Source organism: Bidens hawaiensis, unplaced genomic scaffold, assembly GCF_021521415.1.
Source record: "Bidens hawaiensis isolate Kalapana, Puna unplaced genomic scaffold, B.hawaiensis_p1.1 tig00002307_1, whole genome shotgun sequence".
In the NCBI taxonomy this organism is placed as follows: Eukaryota; Viridiplantae; Streptophyta; class Magnoliopsida; order Asterales; family Asteraceae; genus Bidens; species Bidens hawaiensis.
This window is the reverse complement of record NW_027491124.1, coordinates 1,238,860-1,253,613: the sequence shown is the minus strand read 5'-3', so window position 1 is coordinate 1,253,613 and position 14,754 is coordinate 1,238,860. Positions and strand designations below refer to the sequence as shown.

Genomic DNA, 14,754 nt, shown 5'->3' with positions numbered 1-14,754 from the left:
ATGTGAATGTAATGTATGCTGCCTGATTAACTAAAACTCACTCAGCGTAGCTGATTTTTAGTATGCACGCGGGCAAATAGAATGACGAAACTGGCTTGAGAGAGACACATTGCATGGATTGGAGAGAATGACATCTATGAAGAAATGATATGATGTTTTATTTATAATGTTTATGTTAAGACAATTTGAATGTTTAAGACAAGGATTAATGTTTTGTAATATATTGTTTGAAGTTTTATTATTTTTCGAAAATTTTTAATTCACTATGATATTTAGAACTGTGCTTTTGAGTAAATCTAACGGTCAGTGTAGGGTGCCCGGGCTTGGGGCCTTACACGTTGTGTATATGCTATTTAACCGTTTTAAAGTGATCATTTTCTGTACTAGTGGAACCACTTTTCACAGCCGAACGTGTTTGCTCGCAAAAACCCAGTTACAAGTAGCTATTGCTAACCCAAATGAATGCGGAAAAGAACCATCAATTGCTTCACACACAACTATTATGTGTATTTTTCGTAGCACGCAAATTTTCAAGACACATGATCGATCAAACACTTCATTATTGTAAAAGAAAACCAATTCAAAAACTCGTTACAGTAATTTGTTATTGATCAGACACATCTTATATATCTAATCAAACCCTATATTTATAGTCTAACTCTTACTTGGTGACCAAAACATTACCATAATAATCATATTATAATTAATTAATAAACTAAAACAGCTTAGCCAACTTATCAACTTAGATTCTTCCATATTCACCGACTTGTAAATACGGTTGTGAAATACCAACACTACTTCTATACACCTGTATACAGGGGTACCACAAGCAAGCATGTCTATTAAAAAATTTTGATAGATAATATTTTAACTTTATTAGGAAAATAAATAATGATAATAATAATAATATATCAAAATTTGAAAATTATTAGAATCATACAAGTATACTACTGTTTAGAAGCAACGCGAGGATTCCACTGTAAAGGGACATATGCATATACCTTAAGAAGACCAACACGTACTAATCTCCATCACGAGATTCATTTGAAGTCACTTCAACCACTTACCCCGTGATCGCCTTCGGCTGTAATATCATCCTCCGTGATTGATGAGATGATGGGAAGTCGAAAGTTGGAGAAGATGGGGTCGATTGATGCACAACTGAGGCTGTTGGCACCGGCTAAAGTGTCCGATGACGATAAGTTGGTCGAGTACGATGCGCTCTTGTTGGACCGCTTTCTTGATATTCTTCACGACTTGCATGGAGAGGATATACGCCAAACGGTATCATATATCTACATTTTGTTACTGATCTAGGCATCTAGCTTGTTAAACCGACCTTTTTAGTTAGAAAAGATTGGACAAAAACAAGTAAATTTACACAACCATGGGGGTTGTTTGCGGCTGCTGTGGTGGTCCAAACTAAGGTTTACAACAAAACCGATTCGGATCGAGTCAAAACTAAGGTTTGGGAGCCAAACCCACAAAGGATAACTCCAGATTAATTAATTTGTGTATATTGCAGTTACAATGTTTACCATGCATACCTTCTAGATAGTTGTGTGCATGAAACTGATATAACCAAAAACTGACAGTTTGGTTTTATGTTTTTGTAAAAACTGAATTTAGTTTGGTTTTGGTTGTGGCCTTAAACTGTGGATCAAGTTTGATAAAATGTTGCGGGCAATTCTATGATTAGTACAAAGTATAGTTCAGGGTGCTTTATGCAACATTTGAAGTTAGAGAGCCTTGATGTAAATAAATATTAGGCGGTCATAAAGTTAGTTATATAACTGCCGTGGTAGTTATAACCGCCAGAGGTGGTTAATTAACCGCCATAAGGAAAACTATAAATAGATGCTCAATGTAAACATTTGTATCGTGTGTTTTCGATCAATAAAGTTTGTGTTTCGGGTTAATCCCTTGTTGTTCTTCTTCTTTTTTATGTTCTTGATTGTTGGTTGAATCGTGATCTTTTGGGTCTTACATTGGTTTGCGTGTAATTAAAACCAAAATAACCAAACAGTATTGAACCGAACTTCTAGATTTTCATTTTTTATTTTGAATTTTAAATAATATATATTAATCTGATATATAATTTAACCCAAATATTTTAGCCCAAACATATAATAATCAAATAAGTTACTAACTAACAAAAAAAATTTACACCTAAATTCATTATTTTTGGCCAACTTTTTTTCTGGCCCGCAATTTTGAAGCCCAAATGGTAAAGTCGAAATCAAACTGTTTTTAAAAATCCAAAAACCGAATTTCAGGTTTTGTTCTGTTTTAGCCAAAATCCGAACGGAACTAACACTACAAAAACCTTTCTCATTACCACCTATTTGATGTTGGTTTTTTGCACGTGTGCATTTATGGGCAGGTACAAGACTGTTATGAACTTGCAGCTGAATATGAGACCAGCATGGACCCCACAAAACTAGATGAACTTGGGAGAGTGCTCACAAGTTTGGATGCTGGAGACTCAATTGTTATGGCTAAGTCTTTTTCCCAAATGCTTAATCTAGCCAACTTAGCCGAAGAGGTTCAAATCGCATATAGGCAGCGAACCAAGTCAAAACGAGGCGATTTAGCCGACGAGGCGTCTGCACCAACCGAATCAAACATCGAAGAGACGTTCAAGAGGCTCGTGGGACAACTCAAGAAAACCCCTCAAGAGGTTTTTGACTCGTTGAAGAATCAAACCGTGGATATTGTCCTCACCGCGCATCCTACTCAGTCCATTCGTCGGTCTTTGCTTCAGAAACATGGGAGGTATTTATTTCGTTCTAGAGCATAAGGCCGAAACTGTTTAACGCAATTTAATGTATACATACTAATGCCAAGATATACTGCTTGAATCATTTTATAGAATTCGGAATTGCTTAACTCAATTATATGCCAAAGACATTACTCCAAGTGATAAACAGGAGCTCGACGAGGCTCTACAGAGAGAGGTACATATATGTAACAGCATGTTCCGGTTTTGTTATATAAGCCTTACACGTGTCTAACAAGATTTTCATGTTTGTATAATGTTTAACACCCGCAATCCTTTATATAAACCTGAAAATCATGTCAGACGCATGAGTCCAAACACTGCACACAAGTTCACAAGTTGACATAGAGCATGGCTCATTAACTTAAAAATATATTTTAAATTAAAGTTCAAATATGTATAAAAGAGTTAAGTTTAAACTATAAATCCTAATGCACATTACTTTTTTAACTTGAAAACTTTGCATGAAAGTTTAAGTTAAAACATAACACATATTTTCCAAAAATTATAAGAATGAACACTTCATCCAATGAACGAACCTGATCAGCATGTTCACTGGTTCGTGATCCAAATCTTTTAGACTAAACCGTGAAGTTGGTGTGAATAAGGATCCAAGGTCATGTGTGATTTTGTAGATACAGGCAGCATTTCACACTGACGAAATCAGGAGAACCACTCCCACTCCACAAGATGAGATGAGAGCAGGAATGAGTTACTTCCATGAAACGATTTGGAAAGGCGTTCCAAAGTTCTTACGTCGTGTTGATACCGCTTTGAAGAATATTGGAATTCATGAACGGCTTCCATATAATGCCCCCCTTATTCAGTTCTCTTCTTGGATGGGTGGTGATCGCGATGGTAACTATCGTTAACTTAAATATATATATATATATATATATATATATATATATATATATATATATTCTAGGAAAACTTCATCCAATAGTAAACAAGTGTTCCACTAAAGTCACTCAAAGTTATTTTTTTCTTCCAAAGTCATCAACTTTCATTGTGTGTTCCAGTTCACGTATTTTTTTTTAAATGTTAACTTTTTTAAAAATAATTGAGATTAATGAAACATATATAAATCTTAACTAATATTAAATGATAGTTTTTTTTTTCAATTAACTTGAAGTAGGAAGTAGTGGTGAAGAAAATAAATCACTCTAAAATAACCAATTTTCATAATTGCTAAATTTAAGTCAAATTGTAGAAACATAATCACTAAATTGTAACCAAAATTCATACATGTTTTATATATTTTTCTCATTTATTTATTTTTTTAAAATGAACATTTATGAAAAAGATTACTTAGAACTGCGAATTTAGAGGAAAAAACAAAGAGAGACTTTAGTAAGACCTTTAAGAAACTTGGTTACTATTGTATAAACAAAACTCTTCTCATGAATCAGGAAACCCAAGGGTAACTCCCGAAGTTACAAGGGACGTGTGTTTACTGGCCCGGATGATGGCTGCAAATCTTTACTTCTCTCAAATAGAGGATCTCATGTTTGAGGTAATGAACTCGTTTATTTTTCCCCCGGTTATTATCTGACTACAGGTCGGGTAACATGTCAAAACATGTTTACGTCTTTAGCTATTTTTTATGTTTGGCCCGTTTCAAATAAATTATAGCCCGTATAGCCATTCATACATAAACGGGCCTAAATTATTTCCCTTTTATGTTATATTGTCACTTGTTGCAGCTCTCTATGTGGCGGTGTAACGATGAACTCCGTACACGTGCCGATGAATTGCATAAAACCTCAAAGAGTGATGTGAAGCATTATATTGGTATGTTGTATAACTTATTAAGTACATTTTTAAATTAGAAAGTATGTTTTTGTATACTGTTGTAACATTGGCATTTGGTCCACATGGTCCAGAATTTTGGAAGCAGATTCCTCCAAACGAGCCGTACCGTATCATTCTTGGTGACGTTAGGGATAAACTGTATCATACGCGTGAACGTGCTCGGCAGTTGTTGACCAACGGAGGGTCTGATGTTCCTGAGGACACGACTTTCACAACCATTGAGCAGGTCTGCAAGTTTTAATACACACAACAATATTTTTCACAACACTGATTGGATGGACAGTCAAATAGTCACAAGTCACATATAAAGTAAAAAATGGAAACAGTTTTAGGGCTTACGTGCCAAAATCTCATTGGTTAAACAATATGGTCGCATTATTTTAGCTTTCTTATCCCAAAATCACACTATTTTTTATTTAGGGGTGATGTGTCTCATGATCCCATCTGTCACACCATTTTCAATTTTAAGGTCAAAACCACGTCGTTTGCGATATATTCTCCGTGGCGTCTTTTGATCGGGTTATACTTTCGTGTGAAAATCAAATGGTTATTTAATCAAGGGTTAATATTTTGAAAAACCAACATACTTTCTGATTTTTCACAAAATAGCCTTGACACAATTTTGACTTATAAAAGCCCCTTGACGTGTAAGAACACACGAAAAAGTCTCCCAACCGAATTTGCTAGACTAAAAGTCCCCTATACTTTGTGAAAAAATAATTCTTATCATTTTCATTAATATTAACTTATCTTTTGATTTTCTAAGATACTAAAGGCTTGTACATCATTTTCTTGGAGTTTCTTGAGCCTCTTGAGCTCTGTTACAGATCACTATGTGCATGTGGTGATCGCCCGATCGCAGACGGAAGCCTTCTCGACTTCCTCCGTCAAGTTTCCACGTTCGGACTTTCACTCGTGAGACTTGATATCCGCCAAGAATCCGACCGTCACACCGATGTTATTGACAATATTACAAACTATCTAGAAATTGGTTCATATAGAAGTTGGTCAGAGGAACAAAGACAAGAATGGCTTTTAGCCCAACTAAAAGGCAAGCGCCCGTTATTCGGGCCCGATCTTCCCAAAACCGGGGAAATGTCCGATGTTTTAGACACATTTCGGGTCATATCGGAACTCCCATCCGACAACTTTGGTGCTTATGTAATCTCAATGGCAACCAGCCCATCTGATGTACTCGCGGTTGAACTTCTCCAACGCGAGTGTCACGTCAAAAGCCCGTTAAGAGTCGTACCACTATTCGAAAAGCTAGATGATCTTAAAGCTGCACCCGCAGCCATGGCCCGCCTTTTTTCAATAGACTGGTATAAAAACCGAATAAACGGTAAACACGAGGTCATGATCGGGTACTCGGATTCTGGGAAAGACGCTGGGCGGTTCTCGGCTGCTTGGCAGTTGTATAAAGCCCAAGAGGAACTAATGCTTACGGCTAAACAGTTTGGAGTAAAGCTCACAATGTTTCACGGGCGTGGTGGGACCGTGGGCCGAGGTGGTGGCCCAACCCATTTGGCTATATTGTCACAGCCACCTGACACGATCTGTGGGTCCCTTCGGGTTACGGTTCAAGGTGAAGTTATCGAGCAGTCGTTTGGGGAGGAGCATTTGTGCTTCCGAACACTGCAACGGTTCACTGCTGCTACGCTTGAACATGGGATGCATCCGCCTATCTCACCTAAACCTGAATGGCGTGCACTTATGGATGAGCTGGCGGTTGTTGCTACTAATGAGTATCGGTCCATTGTTTTTCACCAGCCCCGATTTGTCGAATACTTCCGCCTCGTAATATACTTAACCTCGCTATTTATTGATTTATTTGTTCTAACATACAGATAATGGCATACTGTAAAGGTGGAAATGGGCAGGCGAAGAGGTTCGGAAACGGGTCAAAACGGGCAGGTCAGGGCCAGTCTATGAGCTTTTTGTATTTAACAGTATTTAGATTTTGGACCATTTGGCCCGTTTCTTTAATGCAAGCAACACCTGAGTTGGGAAACGGGCCAATGGACCAGGTCAGGCTGGGCTAGTTGAGGCATTTTTTGGATTCAACAACATTTAAGATTTTTGCCCATTTGACATGTTTTCTTAATGCAGGCAACACCTGCGGAGTTGGAAAACGGGTCAAAACAAGATGGGTTGGCCTAGTTGGGCATGTCTACGAACTTTTTTGAATCTTATAATATATTTTGGCTCGTTTGGCTCATTTCCTAATAGCAAAACCTGAGTTGTGAAATGGGTCAAAACGGGCAAGGCCGGGCCAGTTAGGCCCATTTACAAACGTTTTTCCCATTTCCCATAAGTTGATAACTATAACTTCATTTCATAAATCGGTTTTAGAGGTTATATGCATTTTAACAATATTTATGTTTTGGCCCGTTTGACCCATTTCCCTAATGCAGGCAACACCTGAGTTGGAATACGGTCGGATGAACATCGGTAGCCGTCCATCAAAGCGAAAGCCGAGTGGTGGAATCGAATCACTTAGAGCGATCCCGTGGATATTTTCATGGACTCAAACACGGTTTCATCTTCCCGTTTGGCTTGGTTTTGGAGCTGCATTCAAGCATGCTATCGAAAAGGACTCAAAGAACCTCGAGATGATGAGAACGATGTACAATGAATGGCCTTTCTGTAGAGTAACTATTGACTTAGTTGAAATGGTGTTTGCCAAAGGGAACCCGGGGATCGCCGCATTGTATGATAAGCTACTTGTGTCTCGAGAACTCTTACCATTTGGCGAGCAGCTGCGGGCCAACTATGAAGAAACTAAACATCTTCTCCTCTTGGTAACTTAAACTGCACATAATCTTTGGTTTTACAGATTGAATAATTAAAGGTATCTGACTTAATATGGGTCGATTCAGGTTAGTTTTAGCTAAACGCGTCAAATAAAAATATTCAGCTAAGGGACCGAATCAAGTGGGCCTAACGGGTCAACTCCTAAATTGCTTTTTCTAATAACAATCTTGTTTACAGTCTTGTTTGAGTGCATGAGTCAGTTCGCCTATGGGCTAAAACCGGACTTATAACCGTTATTTTAAACTTTAGAGTTTCATAACCAGTCGGTTTCAGTTATAAATGGTTCGGTTAATTCAGTTACTGGATAAGGTGGTTCAGTTTACTAGGTTAACTGTTATCTTTAACCATGGTATTTCTTTGTCACCTCTATTAAACACAGTCAACAATTTATTACAAATTCTAAAAATGGAGAAAAAATGTTTCCGGGTCAACCCAACCCGACTAATATTAATGAATGAAATATTTTGAACTGTTACCCAACCCGACCATCTCACCATCTTTAGAAAAACTTTTCTAACTATTTGTTTTTCAACTATACTATGTAAGATTGCTGGGCACAAGCATTTGCTAGAAGGGTATCCTTACTTGAAGCAAAGACTCAGACTACGTGACGCCTACATCACAACACTTAACGTTCTCCAGGCGTACACGTTAAAGAGGATACGCGATCCTAGCTATGACGTAAAGGTGAGGCCACATTTATCCAAAGATATAATGGAATCAACTAAACCGGCTGCTGAGCTCGTGAAGCTTAACCCTGCAAGTGACTACGGGCCCGGACTGGAGGACACACTTATATTAACCATGAAGGGCATTGCGGCTGGAATGCAAAACACGGGTTAAGCCGTGACTCTGCGTGCTACGTAGCCCGTTACTATGTATGCTTTTATTTAGTTGTTTGTATACACGTATATTGTGATGTATAAAGTGGAAACCTGCGTACGATACGTACCTCTGGATTGATCATTCGCCTATATGGCAGTTGACTGAGTTATGAAATAAGTTATATTAGATATTGGGTATAGTTAACAACTATTTTGGTTATGTTAAAATTAGGAATATAATGTAGTATATATATTAGATATTGAGTCAAATTGTCCAAAAACTAAACTGTAAAATGATTGTATCAAAACAAACTTAAACTAAGAACTTAAGGACTCTTAAACCTCAGCATTCATAAAAAATGAAGGAATTCTTACAAATATTAAGAACCCTATATTTGAAGTGTAATGGAGAGGCTAAAGTTAAAATATAAAGGACAACAAAAATGAGAAGGGTGAGAAGGAATATAATCATTGATCTTATATTTGAATGGTGGAGATTAATTTAAGAAAATAAATTGATGAAAAGGACATAAAGGTAATAACCCACTTTTGTTGACTTTGTCTTTCCACATGCAAGGCACATGTCAATTCTCCCACCATTTTAAAACTTCCATAACTTTTTCATGCAACAATATTTTTTTAAAAAAATTTCACCATAATAACAAGTGTTTTTTTATCTTCAATATGAGTACCATATTTTTGTATAAAAAAATAGTGAGTTTTTTATATTGTGTTATTGGTTGTTCATAATGATTTTTAATTGGGGTTTTCTATGCATTGTGTTATAGATTTTGGTCATTATGTTATCAATTGATACTCATATTAAAGATAGCAATTAAAACAAAGATTACGTCATTGTGTCTTTGTGCTCCTCATTTGTCTTACTACTTATAATAATTGTGTTTTAGTCATTGTGTATCATGTTCATGTCATTATGTAATATGTAGTTTCCATTGTGTTTTACGTTTCAGATCATTGTGTTATATGTATTCACCATTGTGTTTTACGTTTCAAGTCATTGTGTTATATGAATTCATCATTGTGTGTTACGTTTCATGTAATTGTGTAATATGTATTTATCATTGTGTTTTATGTATTAGATAATTTATTGTTATTTTATCATTATATTTACGTATTATTATTACACAACCATATTATTAGCATTTAAAAAAACACAAATGATTTGAAAAACACAATGATGAAGAAAACACAATAACAAACAGATAGACAAAACGATGAAAAGACACAATGACGTAATTTTTTTTTTAATTTTTATATAACAAAGTCATACTCATATTAAAGATAAAAAAACGCTTGTTATTATGGTGATTTTTGTTTTAGAAATTAATATCATATGATAAAGTTATAGACGTTTTAAAATGATAGGGAATTGACATGTGACTTGCATGTGAAGAGAGAAAATATGTACTATTACTTTTGTACCCTTTTACCTTTGGTATTGTTACAAGTATAACTACAGGGACTTAATGTGTCAAGTACTGATTCTATAGTTTGGGTCATTGCTGTAATAGTTGTAAGTGTGAGGACTATTGTGTCATGTTAGTAGTTGGTTAGTGGGTTACTTAGTTGTGTCTGTATAAGTAACGAACTGGTGTAACAGAATAAACTAGCTAAGATTTGATGATTTCTCCTATCTGTATTCTTTTCTGATTCTGTTAGCTATCAGTGATATCAAAGCTATTCGGTTTTACCGGAACACGCTCCGGTGACTAATTCCGTTCAATCGCCGTTCAATTCATCTCGAAATTCCGGTTTTAATTCGAGCCCATTAAGGTGGGGGACATACTTTTTGAATTAAAAGCCATTGATTCTAATACAATGACCAGGTGCTCTCCAAAAAAGTTACAAGGGTTGCTGAACCAACCTACCAGCCTAGCCAGTGCTCAGTTGTTTAGCCTACAAACACATCACATTGGTATTTTTCAACACGAAACTAATGTTTCTGAGGTAAAAGACAATTCTGCCCTTTTGTCTTTACTTCATAAAAATGAAGATGTGTTTGATATTCCCACTACATTACCTCCTAAGAGATCTTGTGACCATAAGATTACTCTTAAGGATGAGGCTGCAACTATTAATTTGAAGGCTTATAGGTACCCTGCTCTACAAAAAGATATTATTGAGTCCTTGACTCAGGAATTAGTGGAATCAGGAGTGGTGAGAAATAGTCAGAGTGCTTTTGCCTCTCCTGTTGTTTTGGTTAAAAAAAAAGATGGATCTTGGAGGTTCTGTGTTGACTATAGGCAGTTAAATGCTGCTATCATTAAGAACTGATACCCTATTCCACTCATTGAGGAACTATTAGATGAACTAGGACATGCTACTATCTTGTCAAAATTGGATCTCAGAGCTCGTTATCACCAGATAAGAATGGCCAAGACTGATATACACAAGACTGCATTCCGAACACATTAGGGGCTCTTTGAGTTTGTGGTGATGCCCTTTGGGCTCACAAATGCTCCAGCCACATTCCAGTCACTTATGAATGATACCTTCAAAAGTACTATGAGGAAATTTACTCTAGTATTTTTTGACGACATTCTTATTTATAGTGCTGATGCAGTTCAACATTTAAAACATCTGGAAGAAGGCTTATCACTGCTTAAGAGCCAATTCCCTCTTTGCTAAGAAGTCAAAGTGTTCATTTGGAGGGTTAAAGGTAGAATATTTGGGCATATTATTTTTGGTAGAGGGGTAGCCACAGATCCCAACAAAATATTAGCAGTCCAACAATGGCCATGTCCTCAAACCCTTAAACAGCTAAGGGGATTCTTGGGTCTTGCAGGGTATTACAGGAGGTTTATAAGATCTTTTGGGGTTTTAGCCAAACCTCTAACTGATCTTTTAAAGAAGGATTCTTTTCAATGGAATGAGTCAGCACAATATTCATTTGAGCAGCTCAAGCATGCTCTAACCACTGCACCTGTGCTAGCATTACCAGACTTTGATAAAGAATTTGTGGTGGAGACTGATGCTTCATCTAAAGGGCTAGGAGCTATCCTTATGCAAGACAATCATCCCATTTCTCATATCAGTAAGGCTTTGTCTACTAAACAGATTAAGATGTCTGTTTATGAGAAAAAGCTACTAGCTATTTTGATGGCAGTCAAACAATGGCATCATTACTTGTTGCCTAAGAAGTTTGTGATAAAGACAGATCAGAAAAGCTTAAAGTACCTACTCACCCAAAAGATAACTACTCCTTTACAACAAACATGGTTGGATAAACTCATGGGTTATACCTATGAAATATTTTACAAGCAAGGGGCAGAAAATGTGGTTGCAGATGGTTTATCAAGGGTCAGTGGTATGGCTTTGTTTACTATGGGGATGATTTCTATTGACCCTTTGTTATTAGATAGAATTAAAGCTACATGGGTTTCTGATCCTAAAATGCAAGAAATAATACAATAGATAGAACAAGTTATTGCAGTTCCTCATTATCAATGGCAGAATCAGCTTTTAACAAGAAAAGGAAAATTGTATGTAGGAAAAGATACTTCATTAAGAACTGACATTATGCAATTATGTCATGCCTCTGCAGTAGGAGGACATTCAGGTTCTTATCCTACTCTTAAAAAACTCACTACTTTATGCTATTGGAAAGGGTGTTCTAAGGATGTTCACACTTTTGTGAAAGAGTGTGCAGTTTGTCAAAGAAACCATATCATATCCTGGTATATTACAACCAGTACCCATTCCTGATCATGTCTTCAGTGATATTTCTATGGATTTCATAAGTGGTTTACCTAAATTCCAGTGTAAAGACACTATCTTTGTTGTGGTAGATAGATTGACCAAATATGGTCATTTTATTCCACTAACACACCCATTCTCAACATCTCAATTGGCTCAGGTTTTCTTAGATCAGATCTTCAAGTTACATGGCAATCCAGTGACTATAGTATCTGACAGAGATCCTATTTTCTTGAGTAAGTTTTGGCAAGAATTTATTAGACTGCAGGGGATAAAATTGTCTCTATCTACTGCCTATCATCCCCAGAGTGATGGACAAACAGAAGTCCTAAATAGGTGTTTGGAATCCTATTTGAGAAGTATGACTATGGATGTACCTATGCATTGGGTAAAATGGCTACCACTGGCGGAGTGGTGGTACAACACCACTTTTCATTTAGCCATAAAAATGACTCCTTTTGAAGCTTTATATGGGTATCCACCACCTATTCACATTCCTTTTATACCTAATGACACTCAAGTAGCAGATGTGGAGACTATGCATAAAGATAGAGAGCTTATGATTCAAAAGTTAAAAGTGAGCCTACAAGCTGCAAGAAACCGAATGAAACAATATGCGGATACTAACAGCTCAGAAAGACAGTTCAAATTGGGTGATTATGTTTATTTGAAGCTGCAACCCTATGTGCAATCATTAATTAGGAAACATAAATATTCTAAATTGGATCCATGGTCCATACATGGTTATTGAAAAGATGGGTACAAATTGGACCTGCCGGCAAACTCCCAATTCACCAAGTCTTTCATGTGTCACTGTTGAAACGTGCTCAGGGATCCAATTTAACCGTCAAACCCATTCCAGAAGATTCAAGATTGTTGTATCAACCAAGGGCAATTGTTGATCATCGTGTGATTCGCAAGCAGAACAAGATGGTTAGTACACTGGGAGTCTTTTACCGTTGGCTGAGGCTACATGGGAAGATGCTGCTGAATTCAAACTACGATTTCCCCAATTCAATTCTTGAGGACAAGAATTTCTTCAAGAGGGGAAGTTATGTTACAAGTATAACTACAGGGACTTAATGTGTCAAGTACTGATTCTATAGTTTGGGTCATTTCTGAAATAGTTGTAAGTGTGAGGACTGTTGTGTCATGTTAGTAGTTGGCTAGTGGGTTACTTAGTTGTGTCTGTATAAGTAACGAACTGGTTTAACAGAATAAACTAGCTAGTGGGTCCCACCTTTTAACTATTTTTGTCTCACTGGTCCTCTGTTAAAAAATACTTAACGTCGTTATGTTTTTTCCCTAGTTTCAACCGATGTTTTAGGGCTTTTGATCGGAAGAACAATACGAGTCGACCGATGTAAAACTTATCTTGAAATGGTGATCCAAACGACAAAACAATGTTTCAATTCGGGTGCTTGAATTTTCAATTAACAAAAATCAAGCCATTTGAATCACCGTTTCGAAATAAGTTTTACATCGGTCGACTCGTATCGTTCTTCCGATCAAAAGCCCTAAAACATTGTTTTGAAACTAGGGAAAAAACATAACGACGTTAAGTATTTTTTAACGGAGGACCAGTGAGACAAAAATAGTTAAAAGGTGGGACCATTGCTATGATTTTTAAAGGTGGGATTATTATCGGCCAATACACAAAAGGTGGGATTATTTATTTCCAATTTTCCTTTTTTAAATAAAGAGTGTTCGTGTTTTTTGTTTTTTTTTATGAAAAGTAGAAAAGAGTCTTAACATTCATCCACCCCGAGGACCAACGAATAGGGGTGCAAACGAGCCGAGCTGCTCGCGAGCTACTCGAGATCAACTCGTTAAAAAGCTCGAACGAGCCGAGCTTAATCGAGCCCGAGCCCGAGTTCGAGTCTAAAAGTAAGCTCGTTTAATAAATGAACCCGAGCTTCACTTATCGAGCTCGAGCCGGCTCGTGAGCCTAAACGAGCCTGCCATTTATATAATTTTTTAAAATATATATTTAATAATTATTAATTAATATATATAATGTTATAAAGAATACATAATAATAACTAAATAATATATATTATGTTATACAGAAAATCATAATGGAAAATATATATAAAAAAAACAGTTATATTATTTAAAAAGTAATTTATAAATTGTAAACAAGCCGAGCTCGAGCTTGAAAATCTATTCACGAGCCGAGCTTGAGCTTTAGAAATAGAGCTCTAAACGAGCCGAGCTCGGGCTCGAGCTCTATGTAAGTTAAACGAGCTAAGCTCGAGCCTGGTCGAGCTCGGGCTCGGCTCAGTTCGGCTCGTTTGCACCCCTACCAACGAAGCATAGTTTTAATTTTAGGAAAATGAGAAGTAAGCATTTGTGTACTGACTACAAATGAATATAGAAACTTCGTTATTGTTCTATGTTTCTATATTGAAAACTAATGAATATGAAAACTCGGTTAAGTTCATCCACCATAAGGACAATCTATATAGAATCGGTGCGGGTACCGTACCAATACCGAAAATACTGATACTAACCTATCGGTACGGTGACGTAGGAAAGAGCATTTATACCGATAGATGTTGTACGGTATTCAGTATCACTTTTCTAGAAATTCGGTATCGGAATTTTCGGTACCTGTAGGGTGCTGATACCATATAGAGATGAGCATTTTGTAACAAGTAGTTGAGTATGTACTGAGAGATTTGGTACCCACTTTTCTAGAAATTCGGTATCCATATTTTCGGTACCAGTCACAACCCAACGTCCGATTCTCTATACCAAATGCTCATCTTAGCCACAACAGGAGTGCAGCGAGTCATATACAGT

General features: G+C 36.7%; 2 protein-coding genes across 2 annotated transcripts; both read left to right on the top strand.

Moving 5' to 3' along the window:
• Positions 1-1,113: 1,113 nt before the first annotated feature.
• Positions 1,114-8,333, top strand: LOC143616922 (phosphoenolpyruvate carboxylase 2-like). The gene is made up of 10 exons (XM_077089621.1): positions 1,114-1,284; positions 2,384-2,775; positions 2,873-2,957; positions 3,415-3,637; positions 4,192-4,295; positions 4,486-4,573; positions 4,666-4,820; positions 5,393-6,391; positions 7,009-7,395; positions 7,955-8,333. Exons 1-10 carry the CDS (start codon positions 1,114-1,116, stop codon positions 8,249-8,251), a joined length of 2,901 nt encoding a protein of 966 aa, XP_076945736.1. The 3' UTR covers positions 8,252-8,333.
• Positions 8,334-12,316: 3,983 nt separating this feature from the next.
• Positions 12,317-12,700, top strand: LOC143617214 (uncharacterized). The gene has a single exon (XM_077089846.1). It carries the CDS (start codon positions 12,317-12,319, stop codon positions 12,698-12,700), a length of 384 nt encoding a protein of 127 aa, XP_076945961.1.
• Positions 12,701-14,754: the final 2,054 nt, after the last annotated feature.

Coding starts and splice junctions, on each gene's coding strand:
- LOC143616922 (XM_077089621.1), top strand. CDS start 1,114: ATGATGGGAAGTCGAAAGTTGGAGAAGATGGGGTCGATTGATGCACAA. Junction 2,776..2,872: donor TTGCTTCAGAAACATGGGAG/GTATTTATTTCG, acceptor ATCATTTTATAG/AATTCGGAATTGCTTAACTC. Junction 2,958..3,414: donor ACGAGGCTCTACAGAGAGAG/GTACATATATGT, acceptor GTGATTTTGTAG/ATACAGGCAGCATTTCACAC.
- LOC143617214 (XM_077089846.1), top strand. CDS start 12,317: ATGGATGTACCTATGCATTGGGTAAAATGGCTACCACTGGCGGAGTGG.